The 20,205-nt window shown below is 42.2% G+C and overlaps 3 protein-coding genes across 13 annotated transcripts in view; 2 read left to right on the top strand and 1 right to left on the bottom strand.

Moving 5' to 3' along the window:
- The window catches only part of rbm47 (RNA binding motif protein 47), a 31,761-nt gene extending 24,562 nt beyond the window's left edge, over window positions 1–7,199 (top strand). For 6 of the 11 annotated variants that reach the window (XM_072383235.1, XM_072383234.1, XM_072383233.1 and 3 more), the window contains 5 exons: window positions 469–799; window positions 1,245–1,268; window positions 1,752–1,961; window positions 3,653–3,843; window positions 4,125–7,199. In XM_072383235.1, the coding sequence (XP_072239336.1) occupies window positions 469–799; window positions 1,245–1,268; window positions 1,752–1,961; window positions 3,653–3,843; window positions 4,125–4,376 (1,008 nt within the window). In that variant the 3' untranslated portion in view covers window positions 4,377–7,199. The remainder of the gene's footprint in view (window positions 1–468; window positions 800–1,244; window positions 1,269–1,751; window positions 1,962–3,652; window positions 3,844–4,124) is intronic. The other 5 variants (XM_072383238.1, XM_072383240.1, XM_072383239.1 and 2 more) reach the window with 5 other exon arrangements.
- Window positions 7,200–9,572: 2,373 nt separating this feature from the next.
- On the top strand, window positions 9,573–16,850 carry zfp91 (ZFP91 zinc finger protein, atypical E3 ubiquitin ligase). The gene is made up of 12 exons (XM_072385103.1): window positions 9,573–10,475; window positions 10,820–10,857; window positions 10,998–11,114; window positions 11,418–11,454; window positions 12,546–12,653; window positions 12,740–12,832; window positions 12,981–13,166; window positions 13,304–13,354; window positions 13,519–13,597; window positions 14,581–14,695; window positions 14,797–14,896; window positions 14,983–16,850. The coding sequence occupies exons 1-12, from the start codon at window positions 10,063–10,065 to the stop codon at window positions 15,962–15,964; spliced, it is 2,319 nt and encodes a 772-aa protein (XP_072241204.1). The 5' UTR covers window positions 9,573–10,062; the 3' UTR covers window positions 15,965–16,850.
- Window positions 16,574–18,227, bottom strand: LOC140306036 (uncharacterized). Its single transcript, XM_072385105.1, has 2 exons — window positions 17,939–18,227; window positions 16,574–17,819 (listed from the first exon to the last, which is right to left on the bottom strand). The coding sequence occupies exons 1-2, from the start codon at window positions 18,010–18,012 to the stop codon at window positions 17,174–17,176; spliced, it is 720 nt and encodes a 239-aa protein (XP_072241206.1). The 5' UTR covers window positions 18,013–18,227; the 3' UTR covers window positions 16,574–17,173.
- Window positions 18,228–20,205: the final 1,978 nt, after the last annotated feature.

Here is a 20,205-nt window from a genome sequence, read left to right as displayed (position 1 = left end):
AACTAGTCCTGTTGTTAAAGAGCTCTTACACTTACATCTTGGTTTGTACTTTTATTTTGGGGGTGATCAAGAACAGGTATTATCTCTTGTCATATTGTGCCTGAAATGCACACTTTTAATTCCCCCGAAACTCAATTGTTTGTAGAAAAAGGACATAACAGGTGGGAACTACTCATTATACAAGTGTATTACATGGTGGTGAGGATAATAGTAATAGTGGAAAACTTAGACTAAAAATAAGGCACATTGGGTTGTTCAGGTACAGGCTCTTTTGTGGGAAAAAAAAGAAGGCCTTTAGGTTTGAATCGTGTCATTTTACAGACTATTTATGGCACAAAAAGATATTTAACATACAGATAGAAAGGGGAAAGCAAGATAAATATAATATGTTGTCTTTAATCAATCATCCTCACAGTGTTTTGATTGACAAATTAGATGTCGTTTCTCTTTCTGTCTCTAATTTACTAGGTTTTCAGCCAATGGAACCCTGGATGTGTGGAGCGTGTGAAGAAAATCCGTGACTACGCTTTTGTCCACTTTACATCCCGAGAAGATGCTGTGCAGGCTAAGGACCACCTCAATGGCACAGAGATAGAAGGGTCGTGCATCGAGGTAACCCTTGCCAAGCCGGTAGATAAAGAGCAGTACTCCCGCCAGAAGGCCTCCAAGGGGGGAGTTTCTGCCACTCCAGAAGCTACTCAGCAGAGCTACGTTTACCAGTGTGACCCCTACACATTGGCTTACTATGGCTATCCCTACAACACCCTCATTGGACCCAACAGGGACTACTTTGTGAAAGGTTAGAGTCATTTTTTTTATGCTCTTACAATAAACACCTGCGGAAGCCAACTGTTTTTATAAAAAGTTGGTGACAGCAGAAACTCTTTGGGCCGACATGGTGCCAAAGATTTGATGATGAAATTCAAAAGATTTTATAGCGATAATAAACAGCCATGCTATGTCACCAATGATTTGTAAATGTCCACAATGATGAAGATACTAATGATTTAATCTTTGATGTCAAGAATGTCACTTTACGGCAGTTTTGAAGAATCTTTAACTTGATAATGGTTTGTGGCTTAAAATCAGTGACTTGTTGTTTCAAGGCAAAGACAAAACAAGCTGATGGACCAATGAATGCTAATCCTATTACCTTTAATGATTGATTAAATGTGGTCTTGGGTGGGAGCAGAAAAATCTATTTGACTTTCAACAATCATTGTGTTTTGGTTTTCTCTCCAAAGGATCCCCAATGATACAGAACAATGGTAATCTCTCACATCCATATTCCTACTTATTCCTTTAATGAACAATAAGCTTTCCTGCCATGTGACAAACTTTATGTTTTCTAACACCATCCTTTTCCTGCTGTGCTGTCACCTCCCATTTCATGCTGGGTTTTTGTAAGGCTCTCACCAAAGCTACAAACATCTTAGAGTACTATTTCACGGTGCTATGAATTAGCATAGCTCTACCTGATCTACAGAGTCACAACAGTGCTCACGAATAAAGGCAAGCTTGAGCCAAAGACCACCAAAAATAAAAATCCTGAGCAAATACTCCTGAATATTTCCACTGGCAGCTGTGCTATGCAAGCAGATGATTGTTAAATGAGTCTCCTACACAAGTTGTAATTATCTCCGGAGGAACGTTCAAAAGTTCTAAATCCGTAAAATCTTGTCTCCGTACAAAAGTTGGCCAAGTCCAAAACCACAACTCCTGTCATCATATTACTTTAACTGTATTTTAAGCAGGTACTGTGCGAGGTCGTGGTCGTGCTGCTGCAGGTAATCGTACCCCTGGGCCGCGTGGGTCATACCTCGGAGGTTACTCTGCGGGTCGTGGCATCTACAGCCGCTACCACGAGGGCAAGACCAAGCAGTCCGAAAAGCCCTATGAGCTGATGCCCAGTCTGGAACTTGCTGCCTCTGTCAACCCAGTTGGCATCAAACCCGGCACAAGTCAGTGAGACAGACATATTCGTCCATGTCCTCGCCCATCTCCAAAGTCTTTACTAAACCTCTCTCCTGTGTGGTTTGAGGAACTTTTCGTGAATCAGCATGATAGCGGTTGCTGGATGGTCATGTGAAAACAAGACTCACCTCCATCTGATTTACAGAAAAGAATAAGAACATGAAACATCTGTCCTTTTCAGCATGACCAGAAAGTAGCTGTTTTATTTCATTCCTCATTCATCTTCATCTTTTTTCCTTCTCGTCGAAAATTAGTCCTTTCTGGGTGTTCAGACGGAAAACAGTGCTGTGTTGAAGGAATACAAGGACTGCATTGGCCAGTGCTTGATTTAATCAAAAATTATATACAATTGAGGAAGGCCAGTAATACGTTAAAGAGTTTGAAGGCAATCGTGGGGATTAAAAATATGACTCTCCCGTGACAAAATGACAACGCTTCCGATGTAGTAGGTCCACTAAAATTAAAGAGGCAGTCACTTTTCTTTTCCACACGGTGCTGTTACCTGTCTGAACGTGGTTGGAGTTACGCACTTCTAAAATTGCACTTCACACTAACTAAGCCCCAACTTTGACTTTCGAAAGACAATTTGGCATATTTTTTTTTTTTTTCATCTTAGAAAGAGCTGAATATTTGGAAAAACTATAATGCTAGCATCCACAAAATGCTAGATTTCTTTTTCTTTCCTGATTTTGCACATGAAGTTTATCGAAGCTGATCAAACATTAAACATTGTTAAGCAAATTTCAGTCAAAAATGGGGCTGACATGTAAAACTAAACACACAAACTAAAGATGATCTTGTTTTCTTTCCTCTGATCACTTAAAGGAAAATGCCAGTGTTATGCGGGGTGATAGCCTATTCACAGCAGGATTGTGAGCATCTTGTTTTTAAAGAACTCTTCCCTGCTGCTAAATTAACTCCCTTTTACCTTATTTCCTGCCAGTAAGCACAAGGAAATGCAGCTGCAAATGCTGGGAAGAAACTTATCTATTAAGAGAATTTGACAAAAGAGAAACAGAAACTGTTTCTGTGAGTGAATCATCCTCACTCATTAACACATTCTTTAATATGACGCGAGACGCTGGCCTTATTCTTCAGTATTCAAAATTATTACTAAACCTGCTAAACCAAAAATGTTAACGTCATTAAATTCAACTATCTATCCCTGCCGTCAAACTCATGCATTTGGTGATGGTCCATTTTGTAAAAAAGACTTCCGTAATGTTTTCTCTGGAAGGAAGTGACCTCAAACTGGAGCTCAGCTTTGGTCCCAGTCTGTGTGGAATTACAGGATCTCCACCAGATTGAAAGGACTTTTGTGTATGTGAAACAATGCCTGATGTTGTGTTTGCTGTGTGTGTATGTATGTGTGTGTATGTTGGAACAAGAGGGTTAATCCACAGTTGAGCACCGTCATAATCCGAATCACACCCCAACACCAGTTTGTGCAACTTACTTTTCCTTTGTTGCCCAAATTGTATTCTTCACCCCCTCTTTAGTAACGTTCTTCAGTATTTCATACTCTTTTCATAGATTACCTTCTGATCTAAGCATGATTGCATGCAAGTTTGAGCATGGTTGTATATGTGTGGCTTGTCTCCTGCCCTTACTCCTACCACTCTCTGCTGTGACCCAGTCTGTTATCCAGGCTTTCATTTTTGTATCTCTCTGCGTGTAGTGGCATTGCCTACCATGGGTGCCCAGTACCCAGTGTTCAACACTGCTCCCACTGCCAAGCTAATGGAGGAAGGGAAGGTGCACGCGGTGGAGCATCTTATCAACCCTCTGGCCATGCAACACGCTGAACATACCACTGCCACAGCTGCTGCCGCAGTTCTACCTGCTGTATCAACGCCTCCACCCTTCCAGGTGTGTCTTATGACACAGAAATATGATTTCCACTGGGAAACTCAGGGAATTTCCAGTCCCAAATGTCATCAAGTGTTTAAGAAAGAGTTACAGAATCCCTCATGGATTCACAAAAGAATTAACTTAAAACAGCATTGTATTTTATTATATATTTAGTTCTCTTAGGCTCATTCTGGGTTTAATTCAGTGTAGAAAAATATGTAGCTACAGTCAATGTTATATGAGACACATAGCTGAATTCCTTTCCTAACCCTCCTTTCTCTTTCTCCATCATTACCCAGGGTCGTCCTATCACTCCTGTCTATGCTATGGCCCACAATGTACAGCGCATCCCTACAGCTGGGGGCCTGTATGGAGCTGGGTACGTCCCCATCGCAAACTACGCTGCCAACACCGCTGCTCTGGCTGCTCTGCAGAAAAACGCGGCCGTGGCAGCCGCAGCATATGGTGGCTATGCCGGCTACGCCGTGCCTCAGGCCTTTCCCGCCACAGCCTTCCAGCTGCCCATCCATGATGTCTACCAGACATACTGATCCAGAGGCTTAGACCAAGTTATCCAACTTGTGCCTGAATGACACATTCATAGTGTCTGTCCTTTGACACAGAAACATCTCTTCAATTTGACCTCTAGTGGAGTTTGTAGAAAATATTGAGAGCACAGACAGTTACAAAATGACAACCTGCCAACTCCTGTTTGTCGCTGTCATCCTCAGTATATCCTGGACCCAATAAGGTGACCAAGCTTCATTTGTTAGCGTCACTTTTTTTGTATTTCTGAATGTTTTATCAGACGTAGAATGCACACTCCTCCCTTCCAACAATAGCCATAGTTCTTAACAACACTTCCCTTTCTCTCTCTACCCCACCACTTTGTTGCTATGGCAATGGGAATACTGAAGGTACATTCAAGTATTTATGAATAGAAGACACATATTTAAAACTTTAATGTGCTTGGGTCTCTCCTTTTATTTTACCGTGGTATAAGTTCTCTGAAACAGGCCCTTTACATTCAGTAACGTGTAAAAACAAAAGAGAAGAAACGTTTATTGAAAGGAAGTACAAGTACAACAGGAACTACTGATAAAAGAGGATACCACTGTCTTTGGATACTAATATTTTGTAGTTTTTGTTTTGCATTGATATATAGTATTCTAGCCAGTTCTACGTGCTGTAGGTGATGCTGTCCGTCCATGCTGGTTGAATGTTTTTGCTTTGAACATGCCTGTTTGGTACTTTTTGGTTTATTTAGTTTTATTGTGTACTGCTTATTTTAAATGAAGGTTTTAGGTGTTCTGTTTATTTGCCTATAATTAGTTTCCATATTGTTTTGTCCCCGGTTTAAACTTCTGAATTGTTGCTTTTGTTCGTTATGTTGATAGCTTATTGAGATAGAATCCTTTAGGGGACAAAGATGAAAAAAGAAAACTGGAAAGACGTCATGTGTATGGAGATAATCCCCCGTCTTTACAAACTAACTTTGTGACTTAGTAGATGTTTTTTCCCCTCCCTTGTTTATGGATGTGTTATTGTTGTTTTTTTTTTAGTCTTGAAAGGTGAACAAATATGGGCAGAAATTAGACCTTTTTCTATAAGGACTGGGGCGCTCTGTCACTGGAACAGCTCCCATATTTGCCAAAGCTAACCAAAATACTTAATACACTCCAGTGTGAAGACTTTGGAAAGACTCCTCGTACCTGACTAAAGTGCCTTACATCTCCACATACTATGTGCAAGTCAATGCTTTTCACTGTGCCTTTCATAACCAAGGACACCCATGTGGCTGACACCAAAGGAACAGACTCATGGCAAAGCACCCGAGTCTTTTCCATTTGTATTTCCAATAAACTCACTCACTGGTATTACTGTATCGTGGTGGAGGTATTGTGGTCTCCTCTGAATGCTCCTGCAGTAACACTCCACATGCCTGTATCTTTTTTTTAATCCTCAAACTGTGCTTGACCGAGGTGCACTTACACATCTTTAGAACTGGCAAGAGAGACTGCCATTTTCAGATGAAGAGATTTTACAGATCATGAACTTGTGGGACATAACTAGTTTGGCTTTTTTTTTTTTTTTTCAGTGTTTTATGTGTGACGGTTTTTTCTTTACAGATAAAGGAAAACATACAGAATAAGCCTTTTGAATGTTTAGAAGGCGCTGGTAAAACTATCCAGTGTGTCGGAAAGTAAGTGTAAAATTGGATTGGAGCAATACCTCACTCCGAAATATGCAAGTAGTCATGCAGTGTATGTACTACAACCCTCAAACTACTTCAAGTCAACGATCATACATGCACTGTATGAAAACATGTCTAACATTTATATGCTGACTTGTATTTGAATCCAGCTTTTATTCACTTGATTTGAAGTTATTTCAATTGGTAACTTTCTTCCAACTTTTTAAATTTCATCAAGACACACATCATTTTGAATATGAAGTCCTGGATTTTTTGATCGTGGATGAGATAAGTTATTGGTCGGAGAGTTTTAAATGAAAAGTATAACAGTCCATATTTGTATGAATCTTGTGCATTTCTCTCCACCGGAACTGGACTTTATGTAGAGAACTAACTGCTGTTAACTGCTTTTATTATGACAGTAAGTCAGGATATATATTTAATATATGCATTACATTTGTTGTGTACTGTATGAAGTGAGAAGAAAAGGTATAATATATTCAGAATTGTATTTCTTTTCTTTATGTACACCTTGTGTAGGGATGAAAGTCAAAGTAACAAAAGTAGAAAAAAAGTGCTTTTCTTTGCTTTTTTTTCTCTTTTTGCCAAAGCGTCCAATAGTTTTTAAGCATTAAAGTTTATTTTGCTTTTGTTATCTGTAATATACTGGGTGTTATGAGTGGGAACACGAAGAACTTTCATGCTTAGCTACGTTCAGCTGTCTCAGCTAAGATTAAATCTGGTGTTTCAACTGGCACTTTGAGCTGTTGCTGCTGCAACTCTGCATGCCAGTTGTGGCTAAACTACTGAAGCTCCAACAATGAATTAGCCGCCACTGAAGTTTAACATGTTGACAGTTAAAATTTTGTCTCCTCCTGGTTGTACCTTCCACTCTAAACACTTGCTTAACTTGCTTTTACCTGCATTTCACCCACACTGCTGCAGTAGAGGAGAAACACCATGTGGCAGTGATGTTGAGCTTTGTATGCCTAAGTTTCATATGAACTCTTCCCGGTGTATGCCTCATTGCCATGATGTTGCCTTTGCTGTATCTTTGTAGACCTATGCGGACTGTTTTCTATCTAAACATTTGTTTAAAAAGAGAAACAGCCTTATTCCTTTGTTCTGCATTGTCATATTTATAGTAATAAAGTAAGCAAATAAAGCATTTTTGAAAGGATGCAGTGCTGTCCTGAATAATAAATCCCTATGCCCCACACTTTATAAACCATGTCAGCTGGCGTTAGTTCTGGAATAAACTAAATAACAGCAGAAAGTGCCAAAAGGGTCAAAAGTCGATTGAGAGCTTCAGAGTCACAGGGCCCATCCTCGCCCTAATACATCAAATATTGTTGAGCAATGTGTCATGGTGGAGAGGAGAAGTGTTTTGACAACGTTTCATAAACTGCTCTGTGGCAGGTCAACTTTACTCTAGTTACACGCTGTAACCCAGCAAGAGCTTCAGGGAGGATTTAGATCACATAATACGGTACAGTCAGAGCAGAAGAGAGTTTACAGTTTTTTCAACGTAACAGCATTTTGGCCAATTGGTCACCTGTTTCACCATTAAAATGAATCAACAAAGCCATTACCATCACAGCTTGGTAATTAAAGCCTTAAAATCAGCCTGGGCATCTCTGGAAGTTTCAAATTTGATCTCATATCATGGTATAATATCTTAAATCTTTTTTTAATGTAAAATGTAAACAAAAACAAACTGCAATAACTAATTGAGTACAATACAAAGACAACATCAAATGTTGAATATAGCAATGTTGATCCTTCTTTCAAAAGGTTTGTTAGTGTGGAAAGAATGTTAATGATTTCATTATCTGGAGTATATCATTAAAAGATGAAGATATATATGGAAAATATCTGTAAACAAAAGAAAAGGTCAAAAAAGTACTGTCTCACACTGAATGGTCGTAATCTTTGGGTTCTTACGCAGTGCTGAATTGAAAACAGACACCCTTGTGTTGTGGAATTCACTGCATGAGCTCAGGAACACATCTGAAAACCGTCATCGGTCAACACAGTTCATTGCTGCACCAAGCTCAAATTATACCATGCAAAAAACACTCTTTATTTACAATGAGATGCTGGATACATTCATCAAATTTCTGGTAGGGATTGCAATTTCATACGCACCCCTCTTCTGAGGCAGGAGCACTCAGAGCCAGTGACTCAAAAAAAACTGAACAAACTGATAAAGAAGGCTGGCTCTGTGCTGGGAACGGCTCTGGAGGCTCAACAGCTTATTGTGAAAAGAATACTGCAAAAGTTGCTAAACATAGTGGATAACACAGAACACACTTTACACGACACAGTGATTAAACAACAGTGTCCTCAGGCTGAGGCCTGTGGACGCTGCCTGAGGACACTGAAGCAATGTGGACTGGTGTAGGGTTAGGCTTAGGTCATTCCTGCCTACTGCAAAAGCCCTACATATTGACTATCTTCAAAGAATACAACATTTGGACAATGTAATTTCCCTTTGGGGATTCATAAAGTACTGTATCATTTAATTAAATTCTTCTCTAGTAACAATTCATTTAAAATGGACTGAGGTGAATATTGCCCTGTGGTCTGACAAATCAAAATGTATTCATCTTTTTTGTCTGAAATCATAAATGCTGCATTGTCAAAGCTTAAATAGACAAGGACTATCCAGCACACAGTAAAGACACTTTGAAGGCTGAATAACACACACAGGGTTTGGGCAACTTGTGTCTCCATTAAGACACTTTCAGGGATAAAAAAGCCAAACCTAATTCTACACATATGACAACAGCATCTCTCTGTGGTGAAAGAGTTGAAGCACCCACAGCAAACATTTGTACACTTTGAAATGAAAAGCCCTTGATACTGAATATATACTTTAGAAAAAAAAAGACAGGATTTAATAAATCGCAAATCATTTTCCACAAATATTTTCTCCAACATAAATAATTCTGCTTTATCATTCTTCATAGTGAAAGGAGTCAATCAGAATGTAAAGTTTGGTGTTACAATGATGCCATCTGGTGGTACATACACATTATCATAGCAGCCTGCAGCATGGCTACTGTTCAGACTAGTCAGTGCAGGTTTTCAGTGGCAGCCATGTTAACACATCAGTGCTTGATTACTGTTGCAGCATAAAATGCTTTCAGTTGATCTGAGGTTTGAATAGGAGGATATTTGGCACACAGGGGTGTGTCATTGCCTATGGCATAGACTACGAAAATACTATTACCTAAGAAGAAAATAGGCCCTCTCAAAATGATCACATCACTTGCTAAAATAGGAGAAATTCATAGGATTTATGGAACATGTTCCCACAGTTTGACACTTTTCTCTTAATATTGTGATCAATAATTATTCTTTTGATATATTGAAATTATTCTAACTACTCCAACTGATCCATAATTTCAAATATCTTCTTTGTACATGAAATTTGTCAAAGCACAACAAAAGAAGCTTTAATATCCCTGAAAACGAAATCCGAGCGGTGTTGTTCACTTTTTAACTACAGTTCCCGTGATACACCAGCAGCCCTCCGTGTGTGCACTGCCGTTGCATGGCTGCCGCTGCGTTTGCAGATTTATAAACAAAACAGCTACACTGACCGAGGGTGAGAAAGGTGCAGGAGACAGTCCAGATGATTGTGAAATCTGCTGAAACACGCTGCTGCTCTTGAACGTACCTTCAGTTTATATTTGGCTTAAAGGAGACGCAACAAAGCGCACAAAATGGTTGTGCTCCAGGCCCGGGCGAATAAGTAGGTTTACTATGGCTTTAAGAACGACAAAATAGTGTCTGCTTCTTTAAAATGATATCGGTTTATTGCTGAATAGATAATTAAGAAAAGTTTTAAGTTTCTGATCAATAAATATATGCATTTAATTTGCGACGAAGCCAACAGAAAATGCATCACTGTTGGATAAGGGCCGCTTGCAATCAAAACGTCTTTAAAGCAAATGTGGTCAGTTTTCCCTCAGTTTGCATGTAAACCTGCTTAACTTAAAGAGGAATCTGAGTTAGGCGGTAGTGTCCTCACGGTGATGGAACCAGTCTGCGACCGAGCCGGGGATGTAAAAAAAGGTGAAAAGCCGACGGAGGACAAGGCCGCAGACCAGACCCCGGCCACCAGTACAGCCGGTACACCGCGGAGGGGGCTCAGAGAGCGGGGAGCGGGCCGACCAAGGTCCGGCCTCTCCGCTAATGCAGGGGACGTCAACGGTGCTGCGTCGAGCCCACTGACCTCGGGTCGAGTTTTAAGAGACAGGTCAACGAGGGCAGTACCGGCATGGTTGAAGGACTCCAAAAGTGACGAAGACGAAGACGAACCGAGCCCGGACACCGGTGCGTCTAAGCGGAGGAAAGTTTCTAACTCCAAGCGGAAGAAAATTTCAGAATCTGCGGGTCCGTTGGAAGGTGGAGAGGGGCTCGCAGGTGACAACCTTCAAGGCACAGAGTAAGTTTTTACTTGGACAAGCCTAGCTTATTAAAACAATATGCAAGACCAGCACATTTGTTTACAATGAGGTTGTGTAGACTTTCAACACATGTGTCGGTGGGTTTGGTTCCTGTCAAACGCACGCCTTCAGCATGGCTCGTCCCCTCTCAACTGGCTTCAGGGGTGGAGTAAGACTTACCTGTTTATAAAGATGCACACACATTTCGTAAGTGCCTCAGTGACATTTCGTAAGTGACTGCCTTCTGCAGTCAGGGTCTCATTAAGTTTTATGATCAATAGTGCTATGTCGCTCTGGAGGTCAATAAAATGTAAGATGTCAGTGTTTTCCATCCTCTCTGTAGTTCAGAAGACCCCAAGAAACCTGCCTCAGATGCTCAAGGTAATCAGTAATATCCCCGTTGTAACCTCACTATATCTTAATGTAATTATGTGTGTTGATTCAAACAGAGCTCTTGTGTGTGTCTTGCAATTGGTGTATATGAGAATGTCTGACCGTAGGCTTCTACTCCCTCACATTAGTTCTTCCCTCCAGACGCCCCCCAGCCCAGACTGGTGCCAAGCCTCCAGCTGGAAGGGCCGTCCGCGGCTCCTCCAAGGCTGTATGTAAGACCGAACCTGGAATGGAGAATCCAGCTGGTGAGCAACCTGTTGTCAACAATTCAATTAAGTGCCCATAAACAGTCAAATGAAATTGTGCGGTCTGTTTTTGAGGGCTTTTGAAAGCCCAGCATCAATGGCATCCCAAATGTGGGTGCCATCTTGTCACGGCCACCCCACAATACATCCAACAATTCACCTGCACAGACTAAAAGGTTGCAACGAGGGGACTGCTTTAAGTTCTCGTGCCAAACATAAATTTGCATGAAGGTGCAAGCGGAACAGAGCAGGTTTTTTGTTGTCTCTCTTAATCTCATGATGTCTTTCTCTTTCATTAAACAGTGGAAGGAGAGGTAAACGCTCCAGAGAAGTATGACATGTAAGTATTTTTGTAATCGGAACGTAAATCAGTATTTTCTGTTCTAGTAGATTTAATCTTCGGGCCCTCAGACAGCACTACATCCACAGATGTAAGTGTATCCTTCACCTTGCAAAGAGAAAACAAACAATTTAAACAAGGACCAGAAACACTGCTGTCTTCTCTGGGCCTGAGCTCGCTGGAACGTGGACTGAGGTGAAATGGGGAAACTGAACTGTGGCGTAACAATTTCAAATTTACATTGGAGCCCTCTGCTGCTGACTGAGCCGGGCGGAAGCAGAGAGCCGCCTTTCTGCAGCGAGAAACAGGAGGGGAAAAAGTCTCAGGGTCAATGAGAAAACTGGATTTCAGTCTCACTCCATTCTGTTTTTATGTAACTTTTAAACACCCTCCTTTTTTTTTCCCCTCCATATCGGATTGTATCATAAGTGTAGATCTTTTTATTTACTAAATTGCAGTGTGATCACACAAGAGCTTAATGCTTTTCTCTGATAACTGAGCGGTTTCACACCAGCAGCCGATTTATGCTCAGCACAGAGCCTTTAGCTTTTTCTCCCCTGCAGACTGAGCTACACCTTCACAAAGACTCGACTGAACAGTGTTGCGACACAGAACTGTTGTGTTGTCATTATTTACGTGGCATAGCGCTGCAGTGGAACAAATGTGTCTGATTTCTCGTAAGGCTGACACGATTACCCATATTCTCCCTGCGACTGATCAGCTGTCTTCTAAATTTTTCAAATCTCTGACAAGTCCATTTATAGACTCCATCAGTTCAGTTGTTGCATACATTATCTCCTCCAGCTTATTCCGACTTTCTGTGTGGCATTAATTTTGATAGAAGCGATTACTCAGCTTTTATTGGCTCCCCACATGAGCCGTTACATACGCGGCCATTTTTGCTTTCAGTCACCATTGTGTGAAGGGGCTTAAATTCTCTGCCACCAGCTACAACCGTGTGGGTTTTAAGGGAAAAGGAAACGAAGATGCACCATAACGCAGGCGTAAATCCTCACACTGGCGTAAGTCCCTTACTCAGGCTCTGCATCAGTCTAGTTAAGGATCACTGATGAAACTTTATGCTCTCGCAGTGAAAAGAAAGCGGAGGAAAAAGAGGAGACAGCCGAGCAAGTCCTGGATGACGAGTCTTCATTTCAGGATGACCCAAATGATCTCAGCTACCAGCCACAGAGCCAGAGGTACGCACGGCTGCAGTTGCACCGCTTAAGCACCTGCTGAAAGTGTAAAATGCTGCTTGAAGTCATTTTCGTTTTGTCGTCTTCAGTGGTGTCGAGGAGGAAGAGGGTATCAGCAGCGAGGAAGATGTGCCCTTTAAAGATGACTTAAATGACCAGAGCTATGACCCGAGGGTTGAAAGGTTTGTTTGTGTGGGTCTGATTAGTTGGGGTTGTTGCACTTCCTCAATTTTTCATATATGTTCGGGCCTGATTCTCGCTGGGAACCACATTTTTCTTTATTTTGTCAGTGAAATAGGTTATTTATTTATTTATTTTTATTTTTTATAGAGACTGCCCTAAACCAAAGCGCAGAGCCCCTCCGAGACAGAAGGAGAAGAAGGAAAAAGATAAAGCTCCTAAGAAAGAAAAGGAGGTGGCTGAGATAAAAGTAGAAGGTTCGGACAATGCGGAGGCTGTGCAGGAGGAAGTGAAGCTGGAGGAGGAAATAGTAGAAGATCCGGATGGACCCAGGAAGTAAGAGCAGTGCTAGACATGTAGGAAATGGGATTGATAAGAGTCGGTCATCCTAATTGTATCACTACCGTTTCAGTCTGATTTTGTTGTGAAACAAAATTCTTAAAAAAAAGCTTTCTTTGCTCTCACTGTGTTAGGAGAGGCCGACGGAAAAAAGATGACAAAACTCCACGGCTGCCGAAGAGAAGGTGAGAGTTGTGTTTGGAGTTTAAAGGGGTCTCATAAGGTGGAAATTAGCAGTACGTGACTGATCTGTTTTGCAGCAATTTAGCATTTTGCACGAGAGGCGTATGTGTCGACTTGGACATTGAGGTAATATTTGCTTTTCTGCTTTTGTGCTTCACCCCTTCAGGAAGAAGCCCCCCGTGCAGTACGTGCGCTGTGAAATGGAAGGATGTGGGACCGTGTTGGCTCATCCTCGCTACCTTCAGGTTGGTTTCATAAACCAACACGCCTGTTGTTCGCATCCATCACTGTAAACCCCCCCAACACACTATTTCTACTGTTTGAAATCACATCTAGTTGGTGGGAATCAGCTTCACTCGGGTTTTAATTAGATTAGGATTTAATCTGATTTTCCAGTCAGTTATTTAAGCCATCTGTGACATCTGAGGACAAACATTTACCGTAGATGTTATAAATGAATGGTTATGATTTCTTTCATATTATCACCATGCATCCTATTGTTGGCACTTTACTCAAACCACCGAGCTAAAACAGGGAAAAAGCACAGAAAAGAAACAATATTTTCCCCAGAGAGGAAGGAAATGAAGTGGTGCTGCCTGTTCTCCTCGATCAATCAATTAAACTTTATTTATATTGCACTTTTCATACAGTTTATGCAATTCAAAGTGCTTTACATGAGATAAAAGTCCTCTTGTATCAGTCTCTCTCTCTCTCTCTCTCTCTCACACACATACAAAGATCATTATATTGAGCTAACAATATAAAACTGAACTGAGGAAGCACCCTCAGTGAGGAAAAAATGACTGAGGTTAAAACATTAAAGAAATACATTAAAACAAATGGCATAATACAGATAAATAAAAGTAAAAAGACAAGACAGCACAAATATAACTAAAACAATGTAACTAAAATACTTAAAAAGGGTCCAAAGTACAACAGTTAAGAGGAGTGAAAAACTAAATATTAATTCAAATACCAGAGGAAGTGAAAGTTCTTTGCCCATGGGTTTCAGTTTTAGAAAGCCCTGTCTAACAGGCTGTTCTGATAAATACTCAGGAATAAGACCATTAAAAACCAGTAAAAGAATCTATTAAAATCTATTCTGAAGCTGACAGGAAGCCAATGCAGAGACTCTAAAACTGCCTTTTATGTGTTTACTCGCACAACATTTAAAGCTGGAGCGTATCCACTTTGAAACAAATGAAACTTTCCCTCCTTCCCACACCAGCACCATATAAAGTACCAGCACTTACTCAAGAAGAAGTACGTGTGTCCTCATCCTTCTTGTGGGAGGCTTTTCCGTCTACAGAAGCAGCTGCTGCGTCACGCCAAGCATCACACAGGTACACACGCATTCGATTGGATGGATAATCATTTCGAGTCAACATTGAGTTTAACATTGAACATAATTTTGCGTGTTACGAGCTCTTTCTTTATATTCCAGACCAGAGGGACTACATCTGTGAGTTTTGTGCTCGTGCCTTTAAGAGCTCCCACAATCTGGCCGTGCATCGCATGATACACACCGGAGAGAAGCCACTGCAGTTAGTACTCCCCTGTTTGTAGTTTCTGCATCTTTTTGCATTGCTTTGTGAGGTTTTTGTCCTCACCCGTCTTTACCCGTCTATAGGTGCGAGATCTGTGGCTTCACGTGCCGCCAGAAGGCGTCTCTCAACTGGCACATGAAGAAGCATGACGCTGATGCCACCTATCAGTTCTCCTGCTCCATCTGTGGCAAGAAGTTTGAGAAGAAGGACTGTGTGGTGGCCCATAAGGCTAAGAGTCACCCAGAGGTGCTAATCGCTGAGGCTCTCGCAGCCAATGCTGGTGCCCTTATCACCACCCCTGCCTCCCTGCTGGAGTTGCAGGGAAACCCCATGCAGGCTGAGGGGTCCAACATGGACGTGGGCCAAGTTGGCCAGGACGGTCAGGTGGAGCAGCTGGGTCATGATGGGCAGCATGTGGCCCAGGTGTCCCAGATGAGTCACATGACCCAACAAGTTAGTCATCAGGTGGTTTTGCTGGGGCAAGACCAGAGCCTCCATACCATGCAGGTGCCAGTGACAATTGCCCTGTCCCCCATAGACCCTCCTTCGCCGGCTGACAGCCAACAGCAGACTCACCTCCAGCTCCAGATGCCTGTTCAGTTTGTGCAGACTGCTCAACAGCCGCAGCAGCTGACTCTCCATTCCAGCTCAGTGGTGAGCCAGCATCAACCCCAGCTGCAGCCTCTTCAGCCGTACTCTCCCCAGCAGCAGAGCCACGGGCAGCCGCAAATCCTACAGATGACCTTCCAGCCCGTCAGCCAGTCACAGACCCAAATTCAGCAGATCCCAATCTTAGCAACCTCCCAGCACCTTCAGACCCTACATGCAGCCGCTCCGAGCCCTCCTCTCCTGTCCCCCTCCCAACCTCAGCCCCAGAACCCAGCCTCCACCAACGGAGACAACTTCATCCTGGACAACCCGGTGCTCTCTTCTTCCTCTCCGTCAGGCAGCTCCCTTCAGCACACGGACGTTGTTGGGGAGGACAGTGTGGTCTGGCAGCAGGCGGGACAGGGGGAAGCTCTGGCTGATGCCACTGAGAGACATGTGCAGCAGGCCCTCATGTAAAACAACGACGACACACCCAGAACAGAGGAGAGATACCTGACATACTGTATTGCCATATTTGAGGTAAATGTAGGATCACCAATATGATGTACTGTTCACTCATTGTCATACTTGGTAGCTTTTTAGAATATCTGTATCAGGGAAAGATACGTGTTTGTTTGTGTATGTTGTTAACTTTGTATATAACAGCCCTGTATCTAGTTGTTTGAGTGTGTATTTTGATCAGTTTATGTTGCCATTATACATTAGTATAGCCCATCTCAGAGCAAAAGAAAAAAAGAGGCCTGCTTTGTGGCATCTAATAGGTTGGAATAAATCAGTTTAATTTATGAAATGGATTAACACAGAACGCACATTAGAACGTTATGAACTTCACGTGTTTGAGGTGAGAAAATTCTGTTCAAAGCTCTGGACGGCCTCTGTTATCGTCAAGTTTTACTGGACCTTAATTAGACGAGGAAAAGATCTACGCTCACAAAGACGAAGGAAACGCGGAGAACCCAGGCAAAGTAAAGTTGACGGCTAATGTATAATATGTCTGTAAAAGTCCCAGAATGTGTTGGTTTCAGGTTTTGGCAGTCTTTGAATCCATGTCGAACGTATTTGAGCAGCTGTTTGTGGACTGTGAAGGAACTGTAACTTGTACAGTCAAATTCTATAAGAAGTTATTCTCAGCAGCCAAAAGATGACCTTTCACATAGCCAATCACATATGAACACATTTAAGTAACAGCAAGCACAGTCACTGATTGAATAACCTTTTAAAGTTTAATGTCATTTGATAAACAAAACTATATGGAACCTTATAACCTCTCACCTTAGATTTGTTCTAGCACAAACTATAAGCTGTCAAATTATGAGATGTAAATAAATGTCTTAACATTTAAGTGTTCATTCATTGCATTTTTTCAGGGCGGGGGGTATTTTTAACAGGACATGCAGCAGTTTTATTTCCCTCTTTCTGTCCACGTGTTTTAATGTATTTAAGCAAGCGCCACACTTTGTTGTGTCTCTGGGAAATGTACAGTAGCCTCTGGCCAAAGGGATGGGATGTAACGGCAGGTGTAAGTCAGTTGCACGGTCCACACCGTGGAGTTCTGTCTACTAACAGGTTTATTTAGTCATTAGTTGATTGTTTTATCAAAAATGCTAAAAATTCTAAACAAGCGCCTGCAGACCTAGTTTTAATCCCAGCCTACTGAAACATACATCAGGACATATTGAGCCGCTCTCTGTCCCTCTGCACGGAATACTGCTTCAGAGCTCTTTTGGGGGGGATCAGAGTGTTACTCAGTCCAACTCTCCTCTTCTTCGCTTGCTGCCCCTCTGACTCTTCTTCTTTAGACTCCTGCTGGGGGCTTTGTGATGCTCCGCCTACAGAAGGACTTGCCTCTGGAGTTTCTTCACTCGCAGATGAAAGACAGTCACGTGGCACAGCTGGAGTCTGAAGGTCACTGTCGTGCGCAAACTTGCACTTGATCCCAAACCGGCATCTTCCGTCTTTCCTGTACGACACGCATATCCTTTTGCCCCCTATCTGGGAGGGTTTGGCCTGCATGGTGAGGGGAACGTGTTTCTGCAAGGCAGTGAGTTTCTGCTCCGCCTGAGCCTTGAACGGGTTAGCAAACACACTGCTGTCAGCGCAGGCATTTAGTGATGGAGAGGGTAACTTATAAGAGGTTAGGAAACCTAAGGATGGCGCAGGCAGGGTGGACTGGCTGGGCGCAGGTTTTTGGGTTGGTGGTGAGGGCTCTGAATCGTCGTCGTCTGGGTCCGATTCACTTGAAGTTGACTGCAATAAAAAGTTGCGAGCTTTCTTGTCAGCTTCTACTTCGTCACCCAAATCCTCAACGGGGCTTGAATACAAAACACAAATGATTTACACGGGAAATGTAGCATATACCATGTGAGTTACCATAATAACCAATTACTACATTTTTAATGACTTGTGTCGACGCAAGTAGCGTCTACTCACCCCGGTTTGGTGATGTTTACATCTTCTCCCTCGTCGGAGTCAGAAGACACTCCGTAGCCAACCAGGGAGTTCATCCTGGAGGCTAAGCTAGCTAGCCTATTAACCCGGTCTGTGAAGAAAAGGGCGATAATGTCGTTCCTGGATCACTGTTGCCCGCAGAGCAAATATGTTGTTATGGAAGTATCGCCGCGGAAAAATATACAATAATGTCCATTTCCTCTCATAACATAACTCCCGGGTCGGCTATCACCATAACTGTAGTTGTCCACTGTTGTTATTTGCTCGCTCTGTACATTATACGTGCCTGTACTGATCCCTGTCGGACAGGCGGGGTATTACACCCTGGAATATATAAACAGTGAAGCTGGAAACGTTTTACGTGGGCACATGCTTTTGAAAACTATGTAGCCTCTTCAGTTTAATAAAATCAACATGTTGTAAATTGTCATACTAATTACTTTGATTCTAGTGTTCCGTCTGCTCAGTCCATTCGATTAAACTTAACACTTTATTTCACACTATTAAGATCTACACCTGATCTGGTTTAGTATCAGATAATTCACTTTTACCCACATAATAGCTTGCATGAAAGGTGATACAAACACAAGAAAATTTTTTTGATTTAATTCATTTTTTTATTGCCATAATTAACATACTGTATATTCTTCAATGTGTCAAAACTGTAATTTCTGCACATCCCCAAATGACAGATTACAAACAGTCTTTGAATAACTACAATGTATCCATCCTCTCTTTTTCAAGAAGTTAGCAATTAAGACAAAACATTTTGAAATATTTAGCTTAAGAGCACAACACTACTGTTGGTTTGTGAAGAATAAAAGAATGATAAAGTTAAAATTAATTTCTTCTACGTGGAACTTTTGATTGTTTAATTTGTGTGCATACAGGTGAAAAATGACAGGAAACAATACAAAGTGTCTTAGGAAGCTGTTTGCCTGCTGTCTGCCACCACAACAGCTTCTGTGCTTCTGTCTCTTTGACTCAATAAAAAGCCATTCCTTCAGAACATAGTCCTGTTTCACCTGTGTTTAACTGGGTTGAGATTTGGTCAGTGTGAAGGTATAAAACATCTTATAAATCACATCATCTATACACTTAACACACTATCCACTGACTCCTCCAATACTGTGAATAGGAGCGTTGTGTTCACAGGGTGAAGGTGATTACTCTGAGCAGTGCAGTGCCACCCCTACCCATCCACCCACAGCATATGGAGCCACTAGATCCGCTCATTGGGAGGGTTAGAGTTCAGACCAGTACCATTATCTTTGTGCACACTAAACATGCACTCTGTTCCATTCAGCTGACCATGTAACTTTTCTCTTGGTCTCTGTAGACAAGTGTTTATGGTTTTTGACCATACAATTTCCCCACTCTGGTCACCGATGTCTGTCCAACAGATCTTAATTCAGATTTCACTTCACTGACTTTACATGACACATTCGAGCAGTCTTGCTGGCTTAAGCTTCAGGCCTCTGTACCCCAACAATGAACCCTGTTTCCGAGTCACAGAGCGTGATTGGGAGCTAACTGCTAAAGTGTATGTGCACGCAATTGTGCGGTCACAGTAAATGGACTGCACTATTATAGTGCCTTTCTGGTCTAGCTGACCACTCAAAGCGCTTTTTTTTTTTCACTACAAGCCACATTCATCCATACACTCAGACAGCACGTCTTAGTCTGTACAATTTTACATTTTTCCCTATCACACACATTCACACGCATGGACGCATCGGTGGGCGACTTGGGGTTCAGTGTCGTGCCCAGGCATGGGATCCAGGGAAGCCGGGAATTAAACCACGGCCTTCAGATCAGCAGACGACTGCTCTTCCCCCCCGAGCTACAGCAGCTCCGAGGCTTTGTGTTTTGCCACGTGTTTGTTTATGTTTATATATTTTCAGCTCAAGTCACCAGTTTAATAGAGTGTCCAGTTTTGAGACATTACATTTTCTGCATCTATGGGGATTTTGACTAACTGTAGAAGTGTGTTTCAGTGAACTCAAAGGTTTAGATGGCTTTAAACCAGATGTGTGTGTCTACAAAAATGCCTGGCCCGCAAAGCATTCAGCAGTGCGGGTGACTTCCCTCATTCCACCCACTGCTTCTTCAGCCTCCTGCTTTCCGGGAGGAGAATGAGGAGCCTCCGGGCGAGAGCCAGGAGACTGAAAGACAGCTTCACCCACCAGGCTGTCAGGATGCTGAACTCCCTCACAGCACTGCCCCCCCCCCCCTTCCTTCTCTGCCCC

The sequence above is a fragment of the Leuresthes tenuis genome, unplaced genomic scaffold (assembly GCF_036924035.1).
Source record: "Leuresthes tenuis unplaced genomic scaffold, fLeuTen1.0.hap1 SCAF_4, whole genome shotgun sequence".
Classification (NCBI taxonomy): domain Eukaryota; kingdom Metazoa; phylum Chordata; class Actinopteri; order Atheriniformes; family Atherinopsidae; genus Leuresthes; species Leuresthes tenuis.
This window is presented reverse-complemented; position numbering and strand designations above follow the sequence as displayed.

Bases quoted from the DNA above. Each gene is read 5' to 3' on its own strand.
- zfp91 (XM_072385103.1), top strand. From the start codon at position 10,063: ATGGAACCAGTCTGCGACCGAGCCGGGGATGTAAAAAAAGGTGAAAAG. The intron at 10,858-10,997 runs GTAATCAGTAAT...CCCTCACATTAG, and splicing joins ACCTGCCTCAGATGCTCAAG to TTCTTCCCTCCAGACGCCCC. The intron at 13,355-13,518 runs GTGAGAGTTGTG...TCACCCCTTCAG, and splicing joins CCACGGCTGCCGAAGAGAAG to GAAGAAGCCCCCCGTGCAGT.
- LOC140306036 (XM_072385105.1), bottom strand. From the start codon at position 18,012: ATGAACTCCCTGGTTGGCTACGGAGTGTCTTCTGACTCCGACGAGGGA. The intron at 17,820-17,938 runs GTGAGTAGACGC...TTTGTATTCAAG, and splicing joins GTAAACATCACCAAACCGGG to CCCCGTTGAGGATTTGGGTG.